The 15,678-nt window shown below is 43.5% G+C and overlaps 1 protein-coding gene across 3 annotated transcripts in view; it reads left to right on the forward strand.

Annotated features, from left to right (window-relative positions):
- galnt5 (polypeptide N-acetylgalactosaminyltransferase 5) overlaps positions 1-15,678 on the forward strand; it is a 66,831-nt gene that overhangs the window by 20,353 nt on the left and 30,800 nt on the right. For all 3 annotated transcript variants that reach the window (XM_080199099.1, XM_080199101.1, XM_080199102.1), the window contains one exon: positions 10,385-10,504. In XM_080199099.1, the coding sequence (XP_080055225.1) occupies positions 10,385-10,504 (120 nt within the window). The remainder of the gene's footprint in view (positions 1-10,384; positions 10,505-15,678) is intronic.

The raw sequence follows: 15,678 nt of genomic DNA on the forward strand, positions 1-15,678 counted from the left end.
ACAATGCAACGCAAGTGTGGCCTAACCAACATTTTATATAACTGTAACATAATTTGCCAACTTTTATATTCGATGCCCTGGCCAGTAAAGGCAAGCATGCCATATGCTTTCTTCTTCACCTTTTCCACCTGTGCTGTCACTTTGAAGGATCTGTGGACCTGTACTTCCAGATTTCTCTGTGTGTCTATGCTCCTAATGGTTCTGCCATTTATTTTGTAGCTCCCACCTGAATTGGATCTACCAAGATGCATCATCTCGCATTTGTCCCGATTAAATTCCATCCGTCATTTCTCCACCCAATTTTCCAGTTTATCTATATCCTGATGTATTTTCTGACAATCTTCATCACTATCTGCAACTCCAGCAATCTTAGTAGCATCAGCAAACTTGCTAATCAGACCAGCAACATTTTCTTCCAAGTCAATTTCCATATAACAAACAAGTATCTCAGAGAAGATTCACTCTAATCATTCCTGAGTTGACAGGCTTATTTTATGAAGAAAGGTTGAACAGGTCGGGCCAATACTCATTGAAGTTTAGAAGAATGAGAAGTGATCTTATTGAAACATACAACATCCTGAGAGAATTTGATAGAGTAGATACCAGGAGGATGTTTTCATGTGTAGGAGAGACAAGAACCAGGGGACACAGTTTAAGAATAAGAGATCTGCCATTTAAGATGAAGATGAGGATTTTTTTCTCTGAAAGGGTTATTAATTTGTAGAATTCTGTTCTCCAGAAAACAAAGGAATCTAAATCATTGAATTTATTTAAAGCTGAGTTAGGCAGATTTTTGATAGGCAAGAGAATTGAGGGTTTTGGGGGACTGATGGCAAAGTGGAGTTGAGACCACAACCAGATCAGTTATGATCTTATTGAATGGTGGAGCAAGCTTGAAAGGCTGAATGGCATAATCCTACTCCTAAATCCTATGTTCCTACCCCTCCACACTCTATTGCCTTGCAAATGTTTTCTCTTTAAGCATTTATCAAATTGCCTTCTGTAAGTTGCTATCAGTGTGCTTTCATCATGCTTTCAGGTAGTGCAATCCAGATCACAGATTTTAAAAATATCAGAGTTATTAGCACAGAAGGAGGCCATTTGGCTCATTGTGTCTACACCAGCTCTCTGAACAATTCATTTATGCCGTTCTCCTGCCTTCACCACATAATCATGCACATTCTTCCTTTTCAGGTCCAGCCTAATTGCTTTTTGGTTGCGTCAATGCACTTGCCTCCGTCATACCCTCAGGCAATGCATCCCAGACCTTAACCACTCACTGAAAAAAAATGTTTCCTGTGTTGCCATTGGTTCTTTGGACAGTCAATAAATCTGTATTCTCGGGTTACTCACCATTTTACCACTGAAAACAATTTTTTTCTTATTTATTCACTTATGGAGGAAGTCTCGTGGCACTGTTGGTAGCGTTCCTGCCTCTGTGCCAGAAATTTCAGGTTAGAGACCCACTCCAAGACTTAATGGCCAAATGCATCCAACAAGTTGTGAATCAACCTGCAAAATCCTTCCAATGTGCCAATGGTAGGCGGTAAGAGCAGAAGAGATTCCTGGTTAGCTATGTTTGATGCAGAGTGGTACACCCCAAACTATTAGTCTTTGGTGACAGGCGAGCGACCTGCTCCACAAAAAACCTCACTATGTGAGGTGGACAGTGTAGAACCTCAAAAGGGCATAAGCCAAGTTGGTGGAATGGGCAGATAAGTGGTAGGTGAAGTTCAATACAGGGAAGTGTATGGTCATTCATTTTGGTAAGAAGAACGTGGAGACGATACAAAATAATGGATATACTCTAAAGGGTGTGCTGGAGCAGAGGGATCTGAGTGTATATCTACATAAGTCATTAAAGGTAGAATAGGAGAAGAGAGTAGTTAATAAAGCATTTAATATCACAGAGTACAATACCAAAGTGATTATGCTGAACTTGTATAAAACACAAGTTAGGCCTCAATTGAAGTATACAGTTCTGGGTGCCACACTTTAGAAAGGATGTGAACTCATTGGAGAGAGGGCAAAGAGGTTTATAAGGATGGTTGCAGAGAGAAGAAACTTCAGTTCTGAAGATAGATTGGAGATAGAGAGTGTGGGGGGCGGTGTTTAAAAAAAATTAGGAGGACAAAGGAGGGCCATGAAATATCATTGGCAGATAAAATCAGTATATTAAGAGGATGACCTGGGAAAGATTGGGACCTATTAGCGACAAAGGATCAATCTGTACATGGAGCCAGAGGACATGGACAAGGTCTTAAATGAATATTTTCATCTGTATTCACCAAGGAGAAAGACATTGTAGCTGGAGATTTCATCTGGGATGATGCAGTCCTAGAGCACATTAAGATTAATAAGGAGGAGGTATTAGATGTTTTCGCAGGCACCAAGGTACACAAATCCTCAGGGCCTGACCATATGTATCGCAGGTTACTAGTGGAGGCAAGGAAGGAGATTGTAGGTACCCTGATGGAGATATTTCAATCTTCGCTGAAGATTCAAGTGCCAGGTGAACTGGACGATAGCTAATGTGGCAACTGTCAAGAAGTAGGGATAAGCCAGGTAATTGCAGGCTAGTTAGTCTAACATCAGTGGTAGGGAAATTACTGGAAAAGATTCTGAGGGACAGAATTAACTAACACTTGGAAAGATAGGGATTTTATCTGAATAATCAGTATGGATTTGTTGGTGGGAGATTGTATCTAACTAATTTAAATTAGTTTTTTGAAAAGGTAACAAAATATATTAATGAGGATAGACACGTGTCCTTTGTTTGAATAGAGGGGAGTATGGTAGGATGAGAGAAGAATTGGCGAATGTGGACTGGGGGAGCGCGTTGGAAGGTAGGTCTGCTGAGGAGCAGTGGAGGATCTTTAAGGAGATCTTTCTTGGTGCTCAGCAGAAATTTATTCCGATGGTTAAAAAGGACAGTAGGAAGAGAGGTAATAAGCCGTGGATAACGAAGGAGGTGAAGGAAAGTGTTAAATTAAAAGCGGAGGAATTTAGAGTAGCTAAGAGCAGTGGGCGAGAAGAGGATTGGGAAAGGTTTAAATGTCAACAAAGATTGACAAAAAAGTTGATAAAGGAGGGTAGAAGAAGCTATGAAGCTGGGCTAGCGCTTAATATAAAAAAGGATAGCAAGAGTTTTTATAAATATATAAAAAGGAAGAGGCTGGCTAGGGTGAACGTTGGTCCCTTAGCGGATGAGAAAGGGGACCTAGTGGTAGGGGATGGGGATATGGCTAAGGTCTTGAATAACTTTTTTGTTTCTGTCTTCACGGAGGAGGACGTGAATAATTTGCCGGGTGTTAGCGATGGAAAGGTGGTAGGACTGGAGGGTCTTAATGACATTACTGTTACTAGAGAGGTGGTGCGCGACAGACTGGAGGGGCTGATTGTGGACAAGTCCCCAGGACCGGATGGAATGCATCCAAGGGTTCTGAAAGAAATGGCGGAGGTGATAGTGGATGCCTTGGTGGTTATTTTCCAGACGTCGCTGGATTCCGGGGAAGTGCCGGAGGATTGGAAAACGGCTAATGTTACGCCGTTGTTTAAGAAGGGTGCCAGGCAAAAGGCGGGGAATTACAGGCCGGTTAGTTTAACGTCTGTGGTAGGTAAAATGTTAGAATCCGTCATTAAGGAGGAAATTGCGAGGCATCTTGAAGGGAATTGCTTGATAGGGCAGACGCAACACGGTTTCATTAAAGGGAAGTCGTGTCTGACAAATTTACTGGAGTTCTATGAGGATGTGTCTAGGGCGGTGGATAGAGGAGAGCCGGTGGATGTGGTCTTTCTGGATTTTCAGAAGGCGTTTGATAAGGTACCTCACAAGAGGTTACTGCAGAAGGTCAGAGGACATGGAGTTGGGGGTAGGGTGTTAGCGTGGATAGAGGATTGGTTGTCAAATAGGAGGCAGAGAGTGGGGGTCAATGGGTGCTATTCGGATTGGCGGTTGGTGACTAGTGGGGTGCCCCAGGGGTCGGTGCTGGGGCCTCAGCTATTTACCATTTATATAGATGATCTGGAGGAGGGAACCGAGTGTAGGGTGTCGAAATTTGCTGATGACACCAAGATTGGGGGAAAGGCAAATTGTGCGGAGGGTGTGGAGAGTCTGCAGAAGGATCTAGATAGGCTGGGCGAATGGGCCAGGAAATGGCAAATGGAATTTAATGTTGGCAAGTGTGAGGTGGTCCACTTTGGTAGGAAGAATGGTAGGAAGGACTATTACTTACGTGGCGAAAAACTGCAGCAGGCGACGGTGCAGAGGGACCTGGGGGTCCTTGTGCATGAGTCGCAAAAACCCAGCCTGCAAGTGCAGCAGGTGGTCAGGAAGGCGAATGGGATGCTGGCCTTCATAGCGAGGGGGATTGAATATAAAAGTAGGGAGGTCTTGCTGCAGCTGTATAGGGCATTGGTGAGGCCGCAGCTGGAGTACTGTGTGCAGTTTTGGGCGCCGCACCTGCGCAAGGATATTTTGGCCCTGGAGGGAGTGCAGAGGAGGTTTACTAGGCTGATACCGGAGTTGAGGGGGTTGAGCTATGAGGAGAGGCTGAATAAACTAGGCTTGTACTCGTTAGAGTTTAGAAGAATGAGGGGAGATCTCATTGAGACGTATAAGATGATGAATGGGATGGATAGGATAGAGGTGGAAAGACTCTTCCCGCTCAAAAAAGACAGTAGGACTAGGGGGCACAGCCTCAAGATAAAGGGGGGGCGGTTCAGAACGGAGTTGAGGAGGAACTTCTTCACTCAAAGGGTGGTGAATCTCTGGAATTCTCTGCCCGTTGAAGTGGTGGAGGCTGCCTCGCTAAATATTTTTAAGAAGCGGGTTGATGGGTTTTTGATAAGAGAGGGGATTAAGGGTTATGGGGAGAGGGCGGGAAAGTGGAACTGAGCCACGACAGATCAGCCATGATCTTATTGAATGGCGGGGCAGGCTCGAAGGGCCAGATGGCCTACTCCTGCTCCTATTTCTTATGTTCTTATGTTCTTATAGCGCAGTTAATGTTGTTTACATTGACTTGAGTAAGGCCTTTCACATGGAAGACTGGTCCAGAAGGTTAGAGCCCCTGGTCCAAGGCAAGTTGACAAATTGGATCCAACATTGGCTTATTAATAATGATGGAAGATTGCTTTCGTGATTAGAAGCCTATGACCAGCAGTATACCACAGAGATTGGTGCTGCGATCCTTGCTGTTTGTTACATACATTAACACCTGAATGTAGAAGGTATAATTAGTAATTTTTTAGAAGACACAAAAATTGGTGGTGCTTTTACTAGTGAGGAGGGTAGTCTTAGGCTACAGACTGACATTGATCTGCTGGTAAATTGGGCAGAGCAATGGCAGATGGAACTTAATTCTGTGAAGTGTAAAGTGATGCAATTTGGGAGCTCTAATCAGGGTAGGATATAAACAATGAACAATGAAATACTGAGGAACAAAGGGACCTTAGTGTACAAGTCCATAGATCTTTGAAGGTTTTAGCACAGGTAGATAGTGCTTTGAAAAACACATACAAAAACTTAACTTTGTTAGCCAGTACAGAGAATAAAGGAGGAGGGACATCTTGTTACAACTTTATAAAACATTGGTTAGGCCACAGGTGAAATATTGTGTGCAATTCTGGTTCCCACACTATCGAAAGGACTTAATTACACTGGAGAGGGTGCAGGGGAGATTCACCAGGATGTTCCCTGGAATGGAAAGTTTCAGTTATAAGCAGAGGCTGGATAGGTTGGGTTTGTTTTCCCTAAAGCAGAGGACTGAGGAGGAAATGTGAGAGAGGTATACAAAAATTATGAGAGGCATAGATAAGGTGGATTGTAAAAATATTTTCCTGACGGCAGAGATGCCTAAGACCAGAGGGTATAGTTTGAGGTGAGGAATAAGGGGCTTTGAGGGGATTTTTTTTTTCACCAAGGGGGTTGTGAAAATACAGAACATGATGCCTGAGAAGGTGGTGGAATCAGGTACTCACAACATTTAAGAAGCATCTGGATGAGCACTCAAATCACCAAAACATAGAAGGCTATAGTCCAAATATAAATAAATGGGATCATATAGCTCGGTATTTGATGGTTGGCATAGACGTGGTGGCCCGAAGGGTTTGTTTCTGTTTTGTATGACTCTATAGCACACAATGGCATTACCATCGCTGGATTTCCCACTGTCAACACCCTGGGGGCCACCGTTGAGCAGAAACCAAATTGGGTTAGCCATATTAGTACTGTGGCCAAAAGAGCATGGGAGAGGCTAAGAATCCTACATTGAGTAACTCACATCCTGATTCCCCAAAGCCTGTCATAGAAACATAGAAGATAGGAGCAGGAAGAGGCCATTTGGCCTTTCGAGCCTGCTCCGCTATTCATTACGATCATGGCTGATCATCCAACTCAATAGCCTAATCCTGCTTTTTCGCCATAACCTTTGATCCCATTCACCCCAAGTGCTTTATCCATCCGCCTCTTGAATAAATTCAATGTTTTGGCATCAACTACTTCCTGTGGTAACGAATTCCACAGTCTCACCACTCTTCTCACCCCATCTACATCCTGGAGGATGACCATCAATGCTTTGGGTGAAGAAATATCTCCTCACCTCCATCCTAAATGATCTACCCTGAATTCTGGTTCTGGATTCCCCCACAATTGGGAATATTCAGTGGTTCTGGATTCCCCCACAATTGGGAATATCCTCCCTGTCTAGTCCTGTTAGAATTTTATAAGTCTCGGAGATCCCCCTCATTCATTTGAACTCCAACGAAAGCAATCCTAATTTAGTCAATCTCTCCTCATACATCAGTCCCGCCATTCCTGGAATCAGCCTGGTAAATCCTCACTGCACTCCCTTGAGAGCAAGAACATCCGTCCTCAGAAAAAGAGACCGCAACTGCACACAATACTCTAGGTTGGCCTCACCAAGGCCCTGTATAATTGCAACAACACATCCCTCCTGTACTCAAAACCTCTAACAATGAAGGCTAACATGCCATTTGCCTTCTTTACTGCCTGCTACATCTGCATGCTTACCTTCAGTGACTGGTGCACGAGGACACCCAGGTCTGGCTGCACACTCCCCTCTCTGAATTCACAGCCATTCAGTTAGTAATCTGCCTTCTTGTTTTTGCTTCCAAAGTGAATAACTTCACACTTATTTAAATTGTACTGTATCTGCCATTGATTACCCCACTCACCCAACCTGTCCAGATCATTCTGAAGGATCTCTGCATCTTCGACACAGTTCACCCTCCCATTTGGTGTCATCTGCATACTTTGAGATGTTACATTTTGTTCCTTCATCCAAATCATTAATATATGTTGTGAATAGCTGGGGTCCCAGTACCAATTCCTGTGGCACCCTGCTAGTTACTGCCTGCCAATTTGAAAAGCACCCATTAATTCCTACTCTTTATTTCATCTCTGCCAACCAGTTTTCTATCCATCTCAATACACTTTCCCCAATCCCATGAGCTTTAGTCTTGCACGATAATCTCTTGTGTGGGACTTTTTCAAACACTTTCTGAAAATCCAAATATACCACATAGACTGGTTCTCCCTTGTCAACTCTACTAGTTACATCTTCAAAGAATTCCAACAGATTTGTCAAGCATAATTTCCTCTTCATAAATCCATGCTGACTGTCTGATCCTGCCACTGCTTTCTAAATGCTCTGCTGTAAACCCCTTGACAATGGATTCAAGAATTTGCCCCACTACTGATGTTACTGGTCTATAATGCCTTGTTTTCTCTCCACCTCTGTTTTTGAATATTGGAGTGACATTCGCTATCCTCCAATCTGCAGAAGTTGTTCCAGAGTCTATAGAATCCTGGAAGATGACCATCAATGCTTCCACAATTTCTAGAGCCCCTTCCTTAACTGGGATGTAGATTATCAGGCCCTGAGGATTTATCTGTCTTTAATCTCATCAATTTTCCCAGCACCATTTCTCTACTAATACTGATCTCCCTCAGTTCTTCCTTCTCACTAAATCTTGCATTCTCCAACATTTCTGGCATTTGATTTGTGTCCTCTTTTGTGAAGGCAGAACCAAAGTATGGAATTTGGCAAAGTATGGCAGATGGAATGTAATCCTGACAAATGCGAGGTGATGCATTTTGGAAGGAATAATGCAGAGAGGAGCTACGTGATAAAAGGTAGACCGATTAGGAGTATAGAAATACAGAGGGACCTGGGAGTGCAGGTTCACAAGTCTATGAAGGTTGCGACACAAGTAGAGAAGGTTGTGAGGAAAGCTTATAGAATGCTAGCCTTTATAGGAAGGGGTATAGAGTATAGGAGCTGCCGTCTAATGCTTCAGTTGTACAGAACGTTGGTTAGACCGCATTTGGAGTACTGCGTCCAGTTCTGGTCACCTTACTACCGGAAGGACGTGGAGACTCTGGAGAGGGTGCAGAGGAGGTTTACCAGGATGTTGCCTGGCATGGAAGGACTGAGTTACGAGGAAAGGTTGGAGAAACTGGGACTTTTCTCCTTGGAAAGACGGAGATTAAGGGGAGACATGATAGAGGTATATAAGATACTGAAGGGAATAGATACAGTCAATAGTGATAGGCTGCTCCCTAGATTGGGTACAATTACGAGAGGTCATGATCTAAGGGTGAGGGGGGAGAAGTATAATTTGGATATGAGAGGAAGGTTCTTCATGCAGAGGGTCATGGGGGTATGGAACGCGCTACCGAGTAGGGTGGTGGAGGCAGGCACGTTGGACTTGTTTAAGGTTTACTTAGATAGACACATGAGCGAAACAAGGATGGATGGTTATAGTAGGCGGTATTAAATAGGGTCAGAGCCTCGGGAGACACCGGAAATGCAGACTTACATGTTAACGTTTTTGTCTTTTTATTCCGCAGGTGGCGGTCCACCTTGTTGTCAAACAAGGGGCATGCACACGGTGGGTCGTGCGTGGGCTGCTCTTGGAGGTTCCAGGAGTGGCCTAGTACTTCGTGTCGGTGTGTGTGCTTGATCCTGGACCGGTAGACGGGCGCCGCAACAGCTCGGTGACTAGCACTGCTAGCTGTGCAGATACATGGATTTGGGCCTGTGTCTGTGGGAGTTTGCGCATTCTCCCTGTGGTTGCGTGGGTTTCCTCTGGGCGCTCCGGTTTCCTCCCACACCCCAAAGATGTGCTCTTAGGCTGATTGGTATACCAAATTGACACTATTCTCCCCTGAATCTGGCTAAGTTAGGGGTTCCACTCGCATACACGCAGAGCAGGGTAGGTGTAGGAGGATGCGGCGGCGCGGGCTCGTTGGGCCGAAGGGCCTGTTTCCCGTGCTGGGTTGTTCTTTGTTCTTTGTTATGTATTCAATTGCTCGGCCATTGTTTTGTCCCCTATTATATATTCCCCCATCATCTACAAAGCACTAGTCAGGAGTGTGATGGAATATTCTGCACTTGCCTGGATGAGTGCAGCTCCAACAACACTTCAGAAGCTTGACACCATTCAGGATAAAATAGTCTGCTTGATTAGCACCCCATCCACAAAAATTCACTCCCTCCACCACTGACACACAGTGGCAGCACAGTGTACCATGGACAAGGTACAATACAGGAATCAACCTAAGCTCCTAAGTCATCACCTTCTAAGCCCACAACTTCTACATCACCACTTGGGAATTGCCGTCCAAGCTACTCACAATCCTGACTTGGAAATATGTTGCCTTTCCTTCACTGCTGTTGGATCAAAATCCTGAAACTCCCTAACACTACCTGCACCATATGGACTGCAGTGATTCAAGAAGTCAGCTCACAACCTTCAGAAGGGCAACCAGGGATATGCAATAAATGCTGCAGTGATGTTCACATCCTGTGAACGAATATACAAAAAAATGCTGCTTCATTCTTCAGGACAATACCTTAAAAAATCAGTTAAGTTATCTGGTTTAAATTAACTAATAATGCTTGGCTTAACTGTCAGTCACCATTAACTGGTGCATCCTCCATTGCAATGCCTTAATCAATTGGAGTCAACTTGCCAACCGGTCAAAACTCTCTTGTCATACAGTACAAAGTTGTTTCCACTGCACTGGTACTCTTGCTATTGTTCTGATGAGTACAAGATGAAAAGCCTTAACAAAATATATTTTTACCAATAATAACTTACTTAAAATATTGTAATAATTGATGAAAGATTCCTATTATTTGCCTTCGCAATCGATATGTAGAAGATGTGGCAATTCATTACTTTTATTTTCTTAGGTTACTGGTTTGTATCTTGAGAATAAGCATTTGTCACTTAAATTTTGTTTGCTTCTGAAGAAAGAAAGTCCTTTGAAGTGTCCAAGTATGAAAATGTACCTAATTATTTCTTATAGAAATCAATTTAACCAGCACATTCTACTTCTCTCCTTGTTATATAGAATATCTGAAAGAAAATTTAGATAAATACATGTCGCAGTTCCCAAAAGTTCATGTTGTTCACCTACAGGAACGTCATGGTTTAATCCGAGCCAGACTTGTAGGTGCAGCCATTGCTACAGGTATAGTGCCATGCTTTTCTCTAATTTAATTCATTTTTATAATTTGTTTTGGGCTTCATGAAAATAAATAAGTGAATTGCATTCTACAAATATAAGTTGGTTGGAGACTTGTTACAATATGTATAGAGACTAATAACGGTTTAAAGAATAACTGAAACTTCTAGTTAGAGACAAATAGTGGTTTAAAGAGCAATTCAAACTTCCAGTTATTGGCTGAAAGGATACCATGTCAAGATTTCACATTTGGAAAGAACTGATCAATGATTGAAGACAAAACATGCTTTATTAATCACTAATTTCTTTTTGTAGTCAACATATATTCTGAACACCTAATCAAAGTTTATCTCTTTTCTTCTGTTACTGACAACTGAAAATCATAATTTTGTTATGTTACTTGGTTTCCTAAGTAGATATTCACTTCTGGAACCAATTCAAAGTGTTTCACAGTTCTCAAGGGTCTTCCTTCTATTCTTTTCCTTTCCAAACAATATGATCCATTGTCAAAATTTTCCTGGAGTGTCTCCCTCTAGCTTTAGCTAGGTGAATCCTCCAGCCTTGTTTTCACTCTTTACAAACTTGGTTTTCAAACTGAGCATGAGCCCCCATTCGTATTGCACATGGCGAATGATAGAATTAGCAAGTTTCTGCTTAAGGTGCCAATCTAGCCAGCATCTGTCTTTTGCTCTCTTCTTTCAGTTGGCTGCAAATCTTCCAAGATCAAGACTGCAAGTGCCTTCTATCTGTGATATGTCTGGCCTTATAGGGAGGTTTGTAATCGGATCTCAAAATGACCATGTCTTTCCTCCTTTCACGATAATGGGAAGCATCCTTGCCTTGTATCAAAGTAGAAATGGTAATCAGATATCTCTAATTCCCACTACTTGTCATTTTAGAAACAAAGGGACCGGTTTCAGCACAACTATTTACTAGTTGATAACAATAACACCTTTCTGGGTTTTGGGAAACTTATGCCTGGATTTAGAGCTGGGAAATTTCCTGCTTGGTGTGCCCACCTCAGGATTGGAAGATTGGATGCATGTTGGCATCAGGCCCACCATATGCAGAAGCAGGACAGGGATAGCTTCAAGAGTTGCTAAGTGCTGAGGCGCGTTATTTAAAAGGCCGCCACAGTGTTCTGGAATTTCATCACAGTGTAACAAAGATAGGTCAGACCTTTAGCTTTCATCCTTCCTCAAGTCCCCTACCCACATTTCATGTCCCATCTATGCCCCCTCCCATTGACCTTTTTATCCTTCATGCTAACCTATGCTTCTCAATCCACTTCCAGGGCCCCTTATAGCACCTATGTCAACTTACTGTTAACTCGTGTCAACCTATGACCCTCCCCACTTTTGCCCATTATAGCCGCTATTCCTAATTGGTGCCAATTCCTGCCAATCTATGAATGCCAGACCACCACCATATGCCCTTACCTCCTCCACACCAATTTACTTGCAATATCCCTGATTGGCAAACCTTAAGAGCCATGCTGAGATGAAATAAAACAAAGTTCTGAACATCATTATGATCCTTGGCCAATATCCCAAGTTGTTGGAGAGACCTGGTTATTAACAAATAACATTTTGTTTAAGCAGACAAAGTTTGAAAATCAAGACATTAAGTGATGAAAGCCACAAGATTCCAAGGGTTTTAAACTAACAGAAATCAGCTTAACTATACAAGATCAGAAAAATAAAACAATTTCAAATAGTTATCTTATATTCTAACATTCAGGCTAAGGATGAAGGACTTGTGAATTAACAAGCCAACTGTGACAGGTCATACTGCACATTAAATGATAGGTATGACCAAAATAGATACCATGGATTTCTTAACAATCCACCTAGATGTTAATCATGCTGAGTCAACCAATGTTGCTGAAATTCCGTCTTTCTCATCTTCACCTTCAGAGATCTTATTTGAAATTCTCTCCAAATGTTGCTCCAACTCGGAATGCTTCAATACTAGCTAACCTTGCAGGTTTCAATTTCTTCTTCCTAGGTTTTGTTCTCTTGGATTTCTGAGTACACTCAAATACTAGCCCTCAAGCACAGTTTCAGCTTTTTGGTCGTGGCAAGCAGAACACTACTGCTCCAAAGGGGTACATATGCCCCAATGTTCCACAGCGTGGAATCACCAACCTTTGGCTGTCTTCATGGATCTTACATAACATAAGAACATAAGAAATAGGAGCAGGAGTAGGCCATCTGGCCCTTCGAGCCTGCCCCGCCATTCAGTAAGATCATGGCTGATCTGTCGTGGCTCAGTTCCACATTCCCGCCCTCTCCCCATAACCGTTAATCCCCTCGCTTATCAAAAACCCATCAACCCGCGTTTTAAAAATATTTAGCGAGGCAGCCTCCACCACTTCAACGGACAGAGAATTCCAGAGATTCACCACCCTTTGAGTGACGAAGTTCCTCCTCAACTCCGTTCTAAACCGTACCCCCTTTATCTTGAGGCTGTGCCCCCTAGTCCTACTGTCCTTTCTGAGCAGGATGAGTCTCTCCACCTCTATCCTATCCATCCCATTCATCATCTTATATGTCTCAATGAGATCTCCCCTCATTCTTCTAAACTCTAACAAGTACAAGCCTAGTTTATTCAGCCTCTCCTCATAGCTCAACCCCCTCAACTCCGGTATCAGCCTAGTAAACCTCCTCTGCACTCTCTCCAAGGCCAAAATATCCTTGCGTAAGTGCAGCGACCAAAACTGCACACAGTACTCCAGCTGCAGCCTCACCAATGCCCTATACAGCTGCAGCAAGACCTCCCTACTTTTATATTCAATCCCCCTCGCTATGAAGGCCAGCATCCTATTAGCCTTTCTGACCACCTGCTGCACCTGCAGGCTGGGTTTTTGCGACTCATGCTCAAGGACCCCGAGGTCCCTCTGCACCATCGCCTGCTGCAGTTTTTCGCCGCGTAAGTAATAGTCCTTCCTACCATTATTCCTACCAAAGTGGACCACCTCGCACTTGCCAACATTAAATTCCATTTGCCAGTTCCTGGCCCATTCGCCCAGCCTATCTAGATCCTTCTGCAGACTCTCCACACCCTCCGCGCAATTTGCCGTTCCCCCAATCTTGGTGTCTTCTAGGCTTCTTTCATGCTCACTTCATTTAAAATCTGCTCCCTGCAACCCCTTCTCTAATTTGGAGCCCATTTCTTTGCTGCTTTCTTTTTTCTTAACTGGGACATGTTTTTATCCCGTCTTTGACCTTTATCTGGGGCACTTGCTGACTGACTATTCAAAATGATTGTTCGCCAACTCATGAATTGATCTGGTGGCCTATCAATAAACTCCAAGAGGGTCCTGCAGGAACAAATGTAACGAGCAATGGGACATCCTGTACACTAAATATTCCAATCTAAGTAGTCTGTTAATTTGGCACACTGGGACACATGAACAAAAGGATTTTGTAACAATATCTATGCTCTAATTGATAAAAGTCTCTTAATACATTTAGATCCCTTCAAATACTTGAACCCTGATTTTAAAAACAAACATTTGTTTTCATACTCTGCCTCAAAAGACAACTAATCCCTTAATAACCTCTTGGAGCTGTCAGTTAACCTGTGAACTTGCAGTGCCCCTACTGTGATTGTGCCAGGTTATGAAAGCAGTCAAGCAGTAATAATACCTTAATGACATCCCTCAGACTTATGCCAGCAAACAGCAATTGAAATTTCAATCACCAACTTTTTTCAACCTAATTAATAGGTTATTTGGCCATCAGGCAATTTCACATTATTGGCAAAGTATTGTTTGCCCTTTTGTGCATTATATCCAATTCATTAATATCCTGAAGAATTATGTACAAATGTTCCTTCTTTTGTGCCCTGGATGAATAAAAGTGCAGATTATTTCTGATTTACAGCTTTCTTTATTCATTCCAGTTTTGGTAACTATATCAAGAAGTTAAACCATTGAGTCTGGTCCAGGTAGTTTTAGGAGTGTAGGTTGTCTAATAATTCTGGCCAGGCGGGCATTTCCCACATTGAAATGGGAGAATATCTAAATGAGAGAAAAAAATACAGGGGCGAATCTCCCAGCCCACTACATTGCTCTAGCAGCACAACAGGCCAGGAGACATCAGCAGAGGCCATTTAGCAGGTCCCTGTTGGGTACCACAGCCTCCGCACATCTCCAACTCCAACTTTTCTGCAGTTGTCAGCGCCACATCGGAAATTGGCGTGGAGCTGATTTAAATATTAAGATTTTGAGTTTAATTCCCATTAGCAGGCTCAGAAACTTCAGTCCCGGACCTGCAAGCGTCTCTCCCCCTGCCAGGTGTGGTTCACTCCAGCAAGATTTACAACAGCTCCCCACTAACAGGGAAGTAGCAGCCCAATCCCACTGGAGTTAAGAGGCCATGGAAGCCCCCAAGAGGTCAGCGGTAAGGGGGTTTGTTCCCTGGGCATGGCCAGCCTGGCCTCTATCACTGCCCAAGGGAAAAAGTGGCAATGTCCAAGGGATACTTTGACTGCCCACCAGGCATTGGACAGTGCCAAGAGGGCGGACCTATTGGGGAAGATCGGTGGGGTTGGAGGGTCCTGCTGCTACTTGCATTGGGATGAGTGGCAGAGGGAGGGTAGGATGTAATCAGGACTGGCCATCTGGATGTAGAGGGGAGTGTGCTGCATTTGGGGGATGTGAGTGGTGGAGGAATTAGGAATACGGGGGAGGGGTGGTGGGGGGAATCAGGACTGCCGGGGGTAGGGGGCCGTCTGAGTTGGGCCGGAAATGTCCAGGAGGCCAGTGATCTAGGTAGGGGAGATCATATGGTCAGCGACGTGGGGTCATAGGACTGGCCAGCAATTGAGCTGGCCAACAATTGGGATGTCGGCAGTAAGGGGCCAGTCTTGGCGCTGACAGATCAGTGCATGGGCAGTGGTCTGCTCAGCGCTATGCTGCCAGCCTCTCCAGCAGGAATAGGCCCTGCCCACAAATTTTCAACGTGAATCGTGCTAGGGCACTCTGCAATGTTCGGAGTGTGGTAGATTCATTTTAAAAATCCTGTTACCAATGCCAGTGAAAGTTATTTCAGTTTTTACATGAATTCAGCATTTAGAATTTATTTTGGAGAATCATCCCTACATTTTCGAAATGGTCAAAAATGGAATATTTCTAATATTGTAGCAGAACGTACACTGATAGTTTTGTTTCATTT

This window comes from Carcharhinus amblyrhynchos, chromosome 11, assembly GCF_965287045.1.
Source record: "Carcharhinus amblyrhynchos chromosome 11, sCarAmb.v2.hapA, whole genome shotgun sequence".
Taxonomy (NCBI): Eukaryota; Metazoa; Chordata; class Chondrichthyes; order Carcharhiniformes; family Carcharhinidae; genus Carcharhinus; species Carcharhinus amblyrhynchos.